The 15044-nt window shown below is 44.1% G+C and overlaps 1 protein-coding gene across 1 annotated transcript in view; it reads left to right on the top strand.

Moving 5' to 3' along the window:
• The window catches only part of LOC129694493 (dedicator of cytokinesis protein 2-like), a 186251-nt gene extending 177430 nt beyond the window's left edge, over positions 1-8821 (top strand). Inside the window, exon 18 of the mRNA XM_055631210.1 lies at positions 8020-8821. Within this exon, the coding sequence (XP_055487185.1) occupies positions 8020-8175 (156 nt within the window). The 3' untranslated portion in view covers positions 8176-8821. The remainder of the gene's footprint in view (positions 1-8019) is intronic.
• The last annotated feature ends 6223 nt before the right edge of the window (positions 8822-15044 follow it).

Raw genomic sequence — 15044 nt, 5'->3', positions numbered from 1 at the left:
TCCATGTAAAATGGAAACTGCCCACTCATCCCACTATACAAAGCTGGAGACAGAAATCAATTTACAAATTACAGGCCGGTGTCGTTACTCTCTCAGTTCTCAAAAATATTAGAAAAACTGTATGTAAGTAGATTAGATAACTTTATCGAGAAGCACAAATTGCTAGTTGATAGTCAATATGGATTCAGGTCAAACAGATCGACATCCATGGCATTAATGGAGTTAATTGAAGACATTACCAGTTCTATAGATAACAAGAAATATGCAGTGGGTGTATTTATAGATTTGAAAAAAAGCATTCGATACAATTAATCATCATTTGCTAATCAAAAAACTGGAAAAGTATGGAATCAGAGGGGTTGTACTAGAGTGGATGAGAAGCTACATAAGTAAAAGACATCAGTTTGTGCAAATAGGGGACTGCAAATCAACATGCTTAGAAATAACTTGTGGAGTCCCACAGGGGTCGGTTTTGGGCCCCAAATTATTTATTTTGTATATTAATGATATATGTAGGGTGTCAAACCTCTTGAAATTTGTGTTATTTGCAGATGACACTAATATTTTCTGTGATGGGGACAATTTGCAGCAGCTTTTGGAGGTGGTCACACAGTAAACTAAAAACATAGTTTGATTTGAATAAATTATCATTAAATTTAAACAAAACCAAACTTATGCTGTTTGGAAAACGCAAAATAAATACACAAGTAAAAGTAATGATAAATAATGTTGAAATAGAAAGAGTGTATGAAAATAAATTTCTGGGCACAAAATCTGCTGGAAACCCCATATACCATATAACCATATAACCATATAACCATATAACAATTACAGCACAGAAGCAGGCCATCTCGGCCCTACAAGTCCGTGCCGAACAACTTTTTTCCCTTAGTCCCACCTGCCTGCACTCATACCATAACCCTCCATTCCCTTCTCATCCATATGCCTATCCAATTTATTTTTAAATGATACCAATGAACCTGACTCCACCACTTCCACTGGAAGCTCATTCCACACCGTTACCACTCTCTGAGTAAAGAAGTTCCCCCTCATGTTACCCCTAAACTTCTGTCCCTTAATTCTGAAGTCATGTCCTCTTGTTTGAATCTTCCCTATTCTCAAAGGGAAAAGCTTGTCCACATCAAGTCTGTCTATCCCTCTCATCATTTTAAAGACCTCTATCAAGTCCCCCCTTAACCTTCTGCGCTCCAGAGAATAAAGACCTATAAAACATGTGAGAGCAAAAGTAGCACGGAGTATTGGAGTGATGGGGAAAGCAAGGCATGTTTTGAATGAGAGAGCACTGTATATTCTGTACAGCTCACTTGTGTTACCGTATTTAAATTACTGTGTAGAAGTATGGGGCAACACCTACAAAACCACCTTACAATCTCTAAGCACACTGCAAAAAAGAGCTATTCGTATAGTAAATAATGTAGGATATCATGAACACACCAATATACTGTATTTAAAATTACACACCTTAAAGATTAAGGATCTGGTAGAATTTAAGACTGCACAAATAATTTATAAAGCAAAAAATAAACTGCTACCTGTAAACATACAAAAACTGTTCAAAGACAGAGAGGGGGGTTACAACTTTAGAGGGAAACTAAACTTGAAACAGCATTATGCTCGGACCAATTTACAAAGTATGTGTATTTCCATTTGTGGGGTGGTTTTGTGGAATGGTCTTGACGAAACGATTAAACAAAGTATGAATATAATGCAAGTTAAAAAAAATGTACAAAAGATATATCTTTGAAAAGTACAGTAATGAGGAAGGAGAATGTAAATCTCACAGATGTTAATGGCGCTTGTTATTTTTGTTCTTTTCTTTTTTTGGTCTTTTTTTCTTAATAGCTTGATTGGAGTAGTTTTATTTGAAGTGTCTGTTTAGTTTATTTTATTGAATTTTGCATTTGTTAATGGTGAAGAATGGGGGTAGGACTTGACAAGCATAGGCTTCTTCCTTTCCCTTTTCCAACGAGTCTAATGTGTATTATGTTGAAATTGGCTTTTGATTTTTTAATTTATGTATGTACATATATGTTATGTATATGTATATGTGTGTATATAATAATAATAATAATAATAATAATAAAGCTTTATTTCAGACACAGGTCCATATAACACATCATACAGTATAAGGAGATACAAAAAATACATTAAAAATTGCATATTAGCCTATAAGATATACAAGCTATTGCACCAATGCCATCTTAGCCTAGAAGTGAATCTATAGCAGCTTTTCAGAGGGCTGACTAGAGCTTCAATTATGTGGTTCTCTGACTTGTCCAGGCGACACATAAAACTAAACATCAGCTGTCTTAAGAGTGCCTCACAGGTTGGCACTCTAGTGGACACAAACAATTGACTGGCACTATGCCACCTAGGGACACGAAGTAGCAACCTCATTGCATCATTGTACGCTACCTTAAGCCTCTGCATACTCTTTTTCTTATAGTTAGACCACAATTCAGCAGTATATAACGGTGTGATGTGTGATATAGGTTCTGATCAAGGAACACTTCACAGAGTCAGAGCACATAGAAAACTTCCTTATAAGTATGTTAGCTTGAAAATAAATTTTACAGCGCTGTCGGTAGAGGTCTTTGTCATCCGTCCAGTCATCGGATATGACATGACCTAGGTATTTAATATATATGTATATGTATGTATGTATATATGTACATGTATATGTATGTATGTGTGTATGTATTTAAGTATATATATATGTATATATATAGTTTTTGTTTTATTTATTCATTTTCATCTTTTCTTTTCTTCTTTTTTTTTTAATCGTTCGAAATAAAGATATCATTCAAGAGCATGCCAATGGCTTTCTTCACTGCCTGCTGTACCTGCATGCTTACTTTCAGCGACTGGTGTATGAGCACACCAGGTCTTGTTTTACTTCCCCTTTTCCTAATCTGACAACATTCAGATAATAATCTGCCTTCCTCCCCTTACCATCAAAGTGGATAACCTCACATGTGTCCACATTATACTGCATCCACCATGCATCTGCCCACTCATTATACTCATCCGCCATGCATCTGCTTGTTCTGGACAATTTATATGCCTCTTCCTTGGCTTTAACACTATCCTTGATTTCCCTCGTTAGCCACGGTTGAACCGCCTTCCCTGTTTTATTTTTTCGCCAGACAGGTATGAACGATTTCTGGAGTTCGTCCCTGCGGTCTTTAAATCTTTGCCATTGCATCTCCACCGTCTCCACCGTCAACCCTTTAAGTATAATTTATCCTAGCCAATTCCCGTCTCATACCTTCAAAGACTACTTTCTTTAAGTTCAGGACTTTAGTCTCTGAATTAACCGTGTCACTCTCCATCCTAATGCAGAATTCCACCATATAATGGTCACTGTTGCCTAAGGAGCTTTGCACAGCAAGATCACTAACTAATCCTTCCTCATTACACAATACCCAGTCTAGGATGGCCTGTCCACTCATCAGTTCTTCTACATATTGGTTAAAAAAACCACCCCATCTACATTCCAGGAAATCCTCCTCCTCAGCGCTGCTACCAATTTGGTTGGCCTAATCTATACGTAGATTAAAGTCACCCATGATAACTGCTGTACCTTTATTACACACATCCCTAATTTCCTGCTTGATGCTATCCCCAAACTCCCTACTGCTGTTTGGTGGTCTGTATATAACTCCAAGCGTTTTTCTGCCCTTGGCTATTTCGCAGTTCTACCCTTACCGATTCTACAGCATCCAAGCTAATGTCTCTCCTTGCTATTGCATTAATCTCCTCTTTAACCAGCAATGCCACACCACCTCCTCTTCCTTTCTGTCTATCCTTCCTGAATATCGAATACCCCTGCATGTTTAGCTCCCAGCCTTGGTCACCCTGGAGCCATGTCTCTGTAATTCCAACCATATCATATTCCTTAACTACTAACTGTGCCTTCAGTACATCCATCATATTACGAATGCTCCTCGTATTAAGGCACAAAGCTTTCAGGTTTGTTTTTCTGATCTCCTTTCCACCTTTTGTTTGTGTCGTTTGTTAGCCCTCAGTCTTCCTGGGCATTGGGTCCCATCACCCTGCCCTGTTCATTTAATCGTGACCTTTCCTGCAGTCTCTTCCCCATGAACTGCACGCATACGCTTCCAAGGACGAGTCGCACCTCGGGAACTCTATCTTTTCCTTTCGGTAACAGCCCTTTGGCCCACCGAGTCCAAGCCGACCCGCGATCAACCCGTATGTGAGCACTCTCCTACATACCAGGGACAATTTTCAGAAGTCAATGAACCTACAAGCTGTACATCTATGGAGTGTAGGAGGAAACCGGAGAACCCGGAGAAAATTCACGCACACATAGGGAATGTACAAACTCCGTGCAGATAGCACCTAGTGAGGATCGAACCGAGGTCTCTGGTGCTGTGAGGCAACAGCTCTACGATGCAGGGGCAGAAATAGCTATCAAAACATGGGGGGGGACACAATTTTGGGGGCACGATTTTTTGATGGTCACGCAATTGCGCACACACACACGAGTCTTCGGCCGTGGCCCCTGTGGACGGTAACATCGGGAGCTGACCTGTTTGGTGACCGACTCCGAACTCCAGCAACAGCAGCTTAATCCGCCCCGAATTGTGGGGCTTGATACGGCCCGTTCGCGGGGCCTTTCATCGCCTGGCGCGGCTTAAAATCGGCCGGCAGGGGCTTCAACATCAGGAGCCTCGATCGCCTCGATGCAGCAACTTGATTTTAAGCCACGCCGGGCGATGAAAAACCCCGCGAACGGGCCGATTCAGCCCCTAGAAAGCGCCTGACACCCGCTTGAATCTTTAAAAGCTGCAATGTGATAAATAACACTTAAACAAATAAAACTGAAGCAAATAAAGGCAGAAGAACCAACCTTGGAGGCGAGAGAGAGAGAGAGATTGGAAAAACATACTAAATAACGTGAGTGTCCGAATGAGGGACTTACCTGCAGGCCAGCCAGGAAACACGTTCCACCGGAGACCTTGAGGGCCTGTCCCACTTTCACGACTTAATTCTAAACCTCTGCCGAGTTTAAAGGACCTAAAAAAAAAAAAATCAAGATCGTGGTAATTTACGAAGTCCTACGTCCTTCTACGACTATGTTCACGAACTCCTATGAGTATGTCTACGGATTCCCACGACTATTTCGATGTCCTCCTTACGAATAAAAAGTTGCAATTTATTTTCATCCCAACCATTTTTTTACACGTGGACATTTTTTATCGGGCAGGAAAAAACGTCCCGACTTACCTCACGCCACGAGTACCTACGGCTGGCATAGTGGGTCGCTGTGATATATCTACGAACTCCTACGACCTCCTACGGGCTCGTGACGAACATTCTGCGAGTTTGAATCAAGGGGAAAACTCGGGAGTATTTGTGAATAACTCGTGAAAGTGGGACAGGCCCTTTCATGACTTGACCAATTTAAATCCGATACCCGTTTAAATCTTTCCCATCTACCAATACATTCAATTAGATCAAATAGTAATTGTACCCGCATCAGACAGCTTTAAGAAATTCTTTGTGACTACCTTCAGTAATACTTGAAGGTCAAAACACAATTGGTGACACATCGTGTTAATATGATGTTAATAGAGACATTTAACAAGCACTTTACAGTGACATCCCCTCTGTCTCGCGGAAAGCGGAGAGTTTAATTGATTTTTTTTTTCACCGATTTGCAAAATCCGGATTACAAAACATGGGGGAGATTGTCCACCACCTCTCAAAACATCGGAGGGGCGTGTCCCACCCATCCCCCCCCTGGGATTTCCGCCCATGCTACCGCTGCACCACCGTGCCGTACCATCTGGCTCAGCCCACCAAAGTTGGCTTCCTGGTGTGTTATTGTAGCCCAATACAGAATTACAAAGTATGATGGATCACCAGAAGTATTTAAAGTTGAGGTGGATGAGCGTTTGATAGATTGAGGAATAGAGGGATGTGGAGAAATTGCACTAAAGAGGAGTTGAGGCTACCTGCATCATGCATGATCATATTGAATGATAGGGCAAGGTTGAATTGAAAATACTGACGGCCTAAGTCGGAAAATGATTCACCAGAACATTGAAACAAAGAACTGCAGATGCTGGTTAAGGCACAAAAGGATACAAAGTGCAGGAGTAACGCAGCAGGTCAGACAGCATGAGGTCAGATAGGGAGCGTATCCAGTCGAGACCCTTCTTCAGACTGATTCTGCAGAACTGATGAGAATGGGTGATCGATGGTCAGTGTGAACTTGTTAGGCTGAAGGTCCTGTTTCCATGCTGTGTCTCCAAACTACACTCAGCTAAACTAAAAGTAAGTAAGTAAGTTTATTGGCCAAGTATTCACATACAAGGAATTTGCCTTGGTGCTCCGCCCACAAGTAACAACAAGACATACGGTGACAGTTACGAATGACTCAGAAAACACTAAACATTAATAATAATAAAACATTAATGATAAAACACCATTGATCAAGCATGTGAACCAACAAAATACCAGATCAAAGGGAGGCTACAGATTTTTGGCTGTTAAGTGGAGCAACTACTCGTGGATAAAAACAGTTTTTATATCTGGCTGTGGCAGCTTTGACAGTCCGGAGTCGCCTTCCAGAAGGAAGTGATTCAAAGAGTTTGTGGCCAGGGTGAGAGGGGTCAGAGATGATCTTGCCCGCTCGCTTCTGGCCCTTGCAGTGTGCAGTTCATCAATGGAGGGAAGGTTGCAGCCAATAACCTTCTCTGCTGATCGGACGATTCGCTGCAGCCTCCAGGTGTCGTGCTTGGTGGCTGAGCCAAACCAGACCATGATGGAGAAGGTGAGGACAGACTCTACGATGGCCGTGTAGAATTGGACCATCATTGCCTGTGGCAGATTGTGCTTCCTCAGCTGCCGCAGGAAGTACATCCTCTGTTGTGCCTTTTTGAGTGGGACAATTAAAAATGTTGAAGTAGGGATTGCAATATTTTTTTCATGAGGGATTCTGAAGCCAAATTAGTTGGATGGAGTCAATACAATCTGTCTGAAGGAGGGTCCCGACCTGAAACGTCACCGATCCGTGTTCTCCAGAGATGCTGCCCGACTTACTGAGTTACTTTGGTTCTCCTTTGGGTTATCATGGGCTGAACTGCCTGTATCTGTGCTGCATGACTGTGTGAGCGGGAAACTGCAACTCTCATGTTGCAGTTGCGTGGTGCAGTTGTATAGGACGTTGGTGAGGCCACATTTAGAGTATTGCGTTCAGTTCTGGGCACCATGTTATAAGAGAGATGTTGTCAAGCTGGACAGGGTGCAGAGAAGATTTACGAGGATGTTGCCAGGACTAGAGTGTCCTTGGCTATATTTAAGAGGGAGTTAGATGTGGCCCTTGTGGCTAAAGGGATCAGGGGGTATGGAGAGAAGGCAGGTACAGGATACTGAGTTGGATGATCAGCCACTATCATATTGAATGGCGGTGCAGGCTCGATGGGCCGAATGGCCTACTCCTGCACCTATTTTCTATGATTCTATGTTTCTATGTCTGAGCTTTCGGGAGAGGTTGAGCTCTATTTCCTTGAGTGCAGGAGGATGAGGGGTGATCTTATTGAGGTGTATAAAATCATGAGAGGAATAGATCGGGTAGACGCATGGAGTCTCTTGCCCAGAGTAGGGGAATCAAGAACCAGAGGACATAGGTTCAAGGTGAAGGGGAAAAGATTTAATAGGAATCTGAGGGGTGATTCTTTCACACAAAGAGTGGTGGGTGTATGGAACGAACTGCCAGAGGAGGTAGTTGAGGCTGGGACTATCCAAATGTTTAAGAAACAGTTGGATGGGTACATGGATAGGACAGGTTTGGAGGGATATGGACTAAATGCAAGCAGGTAGGATTAGTGTAGGTGGGACATGTTTGCGGTACACACTGTATCACTCTATGAATCTCCACACTGTATCACTCTATGACTCTCTGGTGCAGTTCGGGACAGTTGTCGCTCCATGCCTGACCTTCACACCCTCCAACGTTGTATCTTCCAGGGAATCACATACCGGGACATTCAGGACATCATGGATAAGTTGCTCCCGACTGTGAACAGGATGGTCATTATGCTCGGGAGGGACCACAGCCTCATCGTAAGTACTGGCTGTTTAACGTCAGGGCTGGGATGCTTCAGGACACAGGGCTGCAAGTGAAACAATTCACTTGACTTGTGTCGGTGAAATGGCTGATTTGCATTCAGTTGATCATGGTTAATCTGGAGGGTTATTGACTTTGGTTTGCAGAGCAGTGCCCAGCGTCGTTTGAAATATGGGGCTGTGAATATAACTGAAGGTGATGAAAAACAATATTTTGATTCAATCGCGATTGACCCGATGGAGTGTTGGCTGACTTTGCTTTTCTTTCAACTCTCGGATATTTTAATTAATCAGTTGCCAGAGAATCGGTGGCATTACCTATAACACCAGTGTTCTTCATTTATTGGCTTGTTCCTTCAAGAGTGTTGACTGCGTCTCAGTGGCTAAAGGTTGCCGCAGACCATAACTAATTGCGTGGAGCGTTAAGATTTCTCATCACTTTGTCCACTTGATCTTGCTTGCATGTTGGATTGGACGTAAATCCCGGCGCTGAGAGATCTGACGGGAGCGGGATAAAGGTAGGCGTAGTGTAAGGACTATGTCGGAGAAACCATTGCATTTGAGATACAGGTGATCTGCCATTGAACCTCAACTGCCCTAATGGAAACCATGAAGCACTGTTTGGCCTTCCTTCACCTCAATCACCAAGGGACCTGGAAGAAGGTAAGTCCTTAGCTCCAGCGTTAGCATGAAGTGGACATTTCCTTGTAGATATGCCATTTATTGTCACTATACATGTATGATGCTTGTGTGATGCTTGTACATTTATGTTATTTATGCAGGCTATCTCGAGCCTCAATGTTATAGTGTTACTAGACCAAGTGCAGACCCGTTGGGTCTGCTCCCCCAATGCAACTGATCCCTACCCGTGGCCCGCACGGGAGGCGTGGTCCTCCAACTCAAGCCGTTCCCGAATGTAAGATTCCAGGACACCCCTTGCCTTCCTCAGCAGTGATCTTTAAAAAAAAAATCTAATTCCAATTGCACTTGCCCTGCGTGTTGCAATAGCAATTAGTCCTCCTCCTGCTAGTCAAGGCATTGTGACGTCATCGGTAGAAGCTGGTCAGTTTGAAATTAAAGGTGTTTTGAATTTTTTTAAACTTTTATCAGTAATAAGTAGAGAAATAGTGCATAAAATGTTCATTGAAAGTGATCTCTGCCTCGAGGGGAAAAATGTGAATCAGAATATGTAAAAACCTTGTGAAGAAGTATGTTTAAAGCTTTAAGTGCGAACGTGTCAAATATAGGATGAAATCATCTTTGAGGCTGGTCTCTGCTAACTGAACCATTGTGACATCATCATTTGAAGCTGGTGGTTTTAATTTCAAAGTCTTTTGACTGTTTTGGACTTTTAATCAGTAATAAGCCGTGAATGTTGAGCAATAAAGCATGAAATGTTCAGATAAGGTGATCCCAGCCTCTACGGGAAAAATGCCAATTGGAACATGTAAATATGTAATCGCTACCGCGTAGTGTTTTTGCGAAGATGTAAAGACAACCACATATACACACACACATATACACACTAACAAAATCAGACCTTTAATAAGTACTAAACCAAGTGGGACCCATTGGGTCCCTGTCCCTGCCTGGTCCCCCAACGCAACCCATTCCCCTTATTCCATCACTCATCCATAACCGACAACCGCGAAGGGGCTGCTCATTTTGCCATATTCAGCCTCCCTCATTTTTAAACTTAAAATAAAAATGCATTTGCACTTGCTAGGGTGAGCAGAACTCAGTTTACTTGGACAGAAACAATGTTGCGAGCAGGGCTAAGCACAGGGCTAAGCACAGGGAAAAAGCAGTTATTTTTTCCATGTTTTTGTACATTTGTGAACATTTTCATAAATAACTCGGGAAGTAATGCATCAAATTTTCAAATGAGGTGATTTTTGACATAATGGCGTAAATCTTTATCGGAATATGTAAAATTTTCACCGTTAGCGCGCCGTTGTTTCGAGGAGATGTGAATCGCAGCGAACAACACACACACACAGACACACACAGACACACACACACACACACGCACACGCACACACACACACACACACACACACACACACACACACACACACACACACACGCACACACACACCCACACACACACACAAACACACGCACAAATACAAATACATACGTATCCAAGATCAGAGTTTTTTATAAGTATACTAGACCAAGTGCAGACTCGTTGGGTCTGATCCTCCAACTGAAGCCGTTCCCGCAGTCAGCAGTGCGGCTGTTTTTAAATGGCGTCTTTGAGGAGAGAGGCGGGCACCAGCAGCCGTTATGGTCGCTGGCAAGCAGGGGGCGACAAAATGAGTGAGTAGGGGGGAGGTGGTTTTTATTACAAATGTGTACATAAACACGACAAAATTTAATGAGGAGTGGATACATGGAATGAAAAGTGAAATCTCTACCGAAATTGAAAAAGTCTGGGCGTTTTTGGGTCCGGTGTTGGCGTAGCAACGAATCAAAGGCTGGCACCCACAAGTCAGGCAGAAACACACACACACAAACAGCCAGCCAGCAGCCACAGAGTTTTAATATATTATTGATAGATAGATAGATATGATAAGCTTTGATTGCATCTTAGGCCCTACCTAGAGACTGTGTGTCAACCAGGATTCAAACAGTCTCTACCTTCTGATAGTAGATAGTACAACTGTCCCATTGATCTTGCACGTGCATTGAATTGGATGTAAAATCTGAAGCTGAGAGTTCCTAGTATCTCACCAGGATCTCTCAGCGAGAGATTAAAGGGCTTAATCTTGGATAGGCTGGGTGAGTGGGCAAATGTTTGGCAGATGCAGTATAATGTGGATAAATGTGAGGTTATCCATTTTGGTGGCAAAAACGGGAAAGCAGATTATTATCTAAATGGTGGCCGATTGGGAAAGGGGGAGATACAGCGAGACCTGGGTGTCATGGTACACCAGTCATTGAAGGTAGGCATGCAGGTGCAGCAGGCAGTAAAGAAAGCAAATGGTATGTTGGCTTTCATAGCAAGAGGATTTGAGTATAAGAGCAGGGAGGTTCTACTGCAGTTGTACAGGGTCTTGGTGAGACCACACCTGGAGTATTGCGTGCAGTTTTGGTCTCCAAATCTGAGGAAGGACATTATTGCCATAGAGGGAGTGCAGAGAAGGTTCACCAGACTGATTCCTGGGATGTGACTGTCTTATGAAGAAAGACTGGATAGACTTGGTTTATACTCTCTAGAATTTAGGAGATTGAGAGGGGATCTTATAGAAACTTACAAAATTCTTAAGGGGTTGGACAGGCTAGATGCAGGAAGATTGTTCCCGATGTTGAGGAAGTCCAGGACAAGGGGTCACAGCTTAAGGATAAGGGGGAAATCCTTTAGAACCGAGATGAGGAGAACTTTTTTCACACAGAGAGTGGTGAATCTCTGGAACTCTCTGCCACAGAGGGTAGTTGAAGCCAGTTCATTGGCTATATTTAAGAGGGAGTTAGATGTGGCCCTTGTGGCTAAGGGGATCAGGGGGTATGGAGAGAAGGCAGGTACGGGATACTGAGTTGGATGATCAGCCATGATCATATTGAATGGCGGTGCAGGCTCGAAGGGCCGAATGGCCTACTCCTGCACCTAATTTCTATGTTCTATGTTTCTATGTTTAATACAGGTCCACCACCAATTTTCTGGCACCCGTGTGGATTCCAGAGTCTTTCTGGATTATCCGATTTGATGGACCAACAGTGGTCACGGACTCCGTGAAGAGTCCAACGGTACTGGAATGGTGTGCCTAGGCCGCCAGATGGGCCGAGATACTGACCCGCAAGTCGGCCTCGGAGGTTGGCTATGGGAACGGATCTGCCGGCACCGGCCGGGCCGGAGTTCCAGGGCCCCGGCCACAGGTGGCTAATTTGTCCCGCCGATCGGCCGCGGAAGTCCCAATGAGGTCGACATCGGCCGCTTCACCCGGCCTGGGCGTCACATTTTCGGGGCGGACTTCCAGGGGTGGGGATTTCTAGTGCGTTCCAGTGATTTTTCTCTGGATTAAAGTAGGTGCTGGAATACCAGTTGCCGGAATATCGGTTATGGACATGTATTTCACTGCTGGAAAGGGTACAGGGAAGATTGTCGAGGATATTGCCAGGACTCGAGGGCCGGAGCTATGGGGAGAGGTTGAGCAGGCTGGGACTCTATTCCCTGGAGCGCAGGAGGACGAGGGGTGATCTTATAGAGGTGTACAAAATCATGGGAGGAGTAGATTGGGTAGATGCACAGAGTCTCCTGCCCAGAGTAGGGGAATCGGGGACCAGAGGACATAGGTTTAAAGTGATGGGAAAAAGATTTAGTAGGAACCTGAGGGGTAACCTTTCCACACAACAGTGGTAGGTATATGGAAAGAGCTGCTGGAGGAGGTAGTTGAGGCAGGGACTATTGCAACGCTCAAGAGACAAGAAGGTACATGGATAGGGCATTTTTAGAGGGATATGGGCCAAACGCAGGCAGGTGGGACTAGTGTACATGGGACATGTTGGCCGGTGTGGGCAAGTTGTGCCGATGGGCCTGTTTCCATGCTTTATGAATCTATGACTATTACTCTGTGAGTCTTTGACTCTATGTCGCTGTGGCTCTATGATTCTGTGACTAACTCACCTACCCCTCTTCAGTAGTGGTCTTCATTGTTGATTGATAACTCTTCCACAGAGCACCTCCCTGCATTAAAGGCGCAGTGTTATTGCAAATTGCTGTTGTTCTAATTCGGGGAGGCAAGACATGAGGCACCAATTTGGGGCAAGGCTTCGATGCAACAGTTTGCCCCTCATCTTGTTCCAGGGTAGTAGCTGTATTATTTTCCTCTCCATCGCTTCAAGTTGACCGCACTACTTTCCTGGGTTAATTGAACTCATCATTAACATTGCGCCAGTATTTGCGATGTTGACACCATTATGAACATCCCCGCTCTCTCCGTCCCTCCCCATCCTAGCCGTTGTACTAGTCTCACTGTCACCCTGTTGAGTTTCACTGTCTGTATCACTCGGTATCACCTTCCCCATTGCTGTAGATATGCAGGGGTTTGGGCTCTTGGGGAATGGCAAGCGGGTGGCCGTGAGAATGGGCTGATGACATCACTTTGCAAGCTGCTGGACTGGGCTCTACCAAGAAGCTTCAGGAAGCTTCTGCACCTGTGACCCACTGGTTGCCACAAAGTCTGGGCATTTGAAGGAGCTCCAGAACACTGACGCTTAATGCATCAGGGCTTTCACTTAACTTTTTTCCCCTGTTGCCAGCCGGGCAACCTCGGCAGCTTTTTAGGTTGCCAAATGACAGTTTAGGTGGTCATTTAAGACGGTTTGCATGACGTGTGCAATAATGTGCTCGGACGAAGTGCGTAGTTATCAGTCGGAATTATGCTCAATGAAGCATTCACATATTATTTCTGCTTCAAATAAAGTCACAAACTAAACATATTCATATGGTACATGATATATCCCACAATGACATGCAGCAAAATTATAGTACAGTATCTGTCTGAAGTAGACAGTAGCTCAGAGGACTGCTCTATAGTTGTTGACAGGATGGTTCAGTTGCCTAATAAATTATGGAGACCATTGACTCCATCTATACATCAACCTTTGTACATGGCATTCATTGACCTCACTCGGTATCAAGGGAACTCTTATGGGACATCCTATCCACCTGTAGATTCTGTTCTCACCATCGTAGAGTCTGTCCTCACCTTCTCCATCATGGTCTGGTTTGACTCAGCCACGAAGCACGACACCTGGAGGCTGCAGCGAATCGTCCGATCAGCAGAGAAGGTTATTGGCTGCAACCTTCCCTCCATTGATGAACTGTACACTGCAAGGGCCAGGAAGCGAGCGGGCAAGATCATCTCTGACCCCTCTCACCCTGGCCACAAACTCTTTGAATCACTTCCCTCTGGAAGGCGACTCCGGACTGTCAAAGCTGCCACAGCCAGACATAAAAACTGTTTTTATCCACGAGTAGTTGCTCTACTCAACAGCCAAAAATCTGTAGCCTCCCTTTGATCTGGTATTTTGTTGGTTCACATGCTTGATCAATGGTGTTTTATCATTAATGTTTTATTATTATTAATGTTTAGTGTTTTCTGAGTCATTCGTAGCTGGCACTGTATGTCATGTTGTTACTTGTGGGCGGAGCACCAAGGCAAATTCCTTGTATGTGAATACTTGGCCAATAAACTTACTTACTTACTGTGAATGTCCTGAAAAGTACATTCGAATTCTGAGGCTCCTCCACGATGACATGCTTGACACAGTCATGGCCAGCAGCAGCAACTGTGAGACGTTTCAAGTCAGATCAGGTATGAAACAGGGATGCGTGATTACCCCAACACTGTTCACCATCTTCATTGTGACAACCATCCACATCATCCAGGATGACCTACCCCCAGGGATCAAAATCGTCTACAGAACGAATGGCAGACTTTTCAATCTTGCCCGTCTCAAGTCCAAAACTAAGACATCTATGAGCTCCCTCATCGAGTTCGAACACGCAGACCCAACTGTGTTGCAGCTCTCTCAGAAAATCATCTGCAACAGATCCTGACTGCCTTCAACAGTGTGTACACGAAACTTGGACTTACCATCAACTCCAACAAGACTCAGGTTATCTATCAATCGTCACCAACCGAGACAAATTGTAAAGAAGCATCAATTCAACTTGGTGAAACAACCCTGGAAAATGTGGATCACGTTCCGTACCTTGGAAGTCACCTCTCGTCCAATGTCGATCTTGTTGACGAGATCCAACATCGTCTTAAGTGTGCCGGAACAGCTTTTGGACGTGTTCGAACGAGGGTCTTTCAAAATCGTTACATCCGAACAGACAGCAAAATGTTAGTGTACGAGGCAGTGGTGATTCCAGCGCTCCTGTATGCATCAGAAACCCGGACACCGTACCGATGCCA

Source organism: Leucoraja erinacea, unplaced genomic scaffold, assembly GCF_028641065.1.
Source record: "Leucoraja erinacea ecotype New England unplaced genomic scaffold, Leri_hhj_1 Leri_68S, whole genome shotgun sequence".
Classification (NCBI taxonomy): domain Eukaryota; kingdom Metazoa; phylum Chordata; class Chondrichthyes; order Rajiformes; family Rajidae; genus Leucoraja; species Leucoraja erinaceus.
Note: the sequence above shows the minus strand (reverse complement) of the source record. Positions and strands in the feature narration are given on the sequence as shown.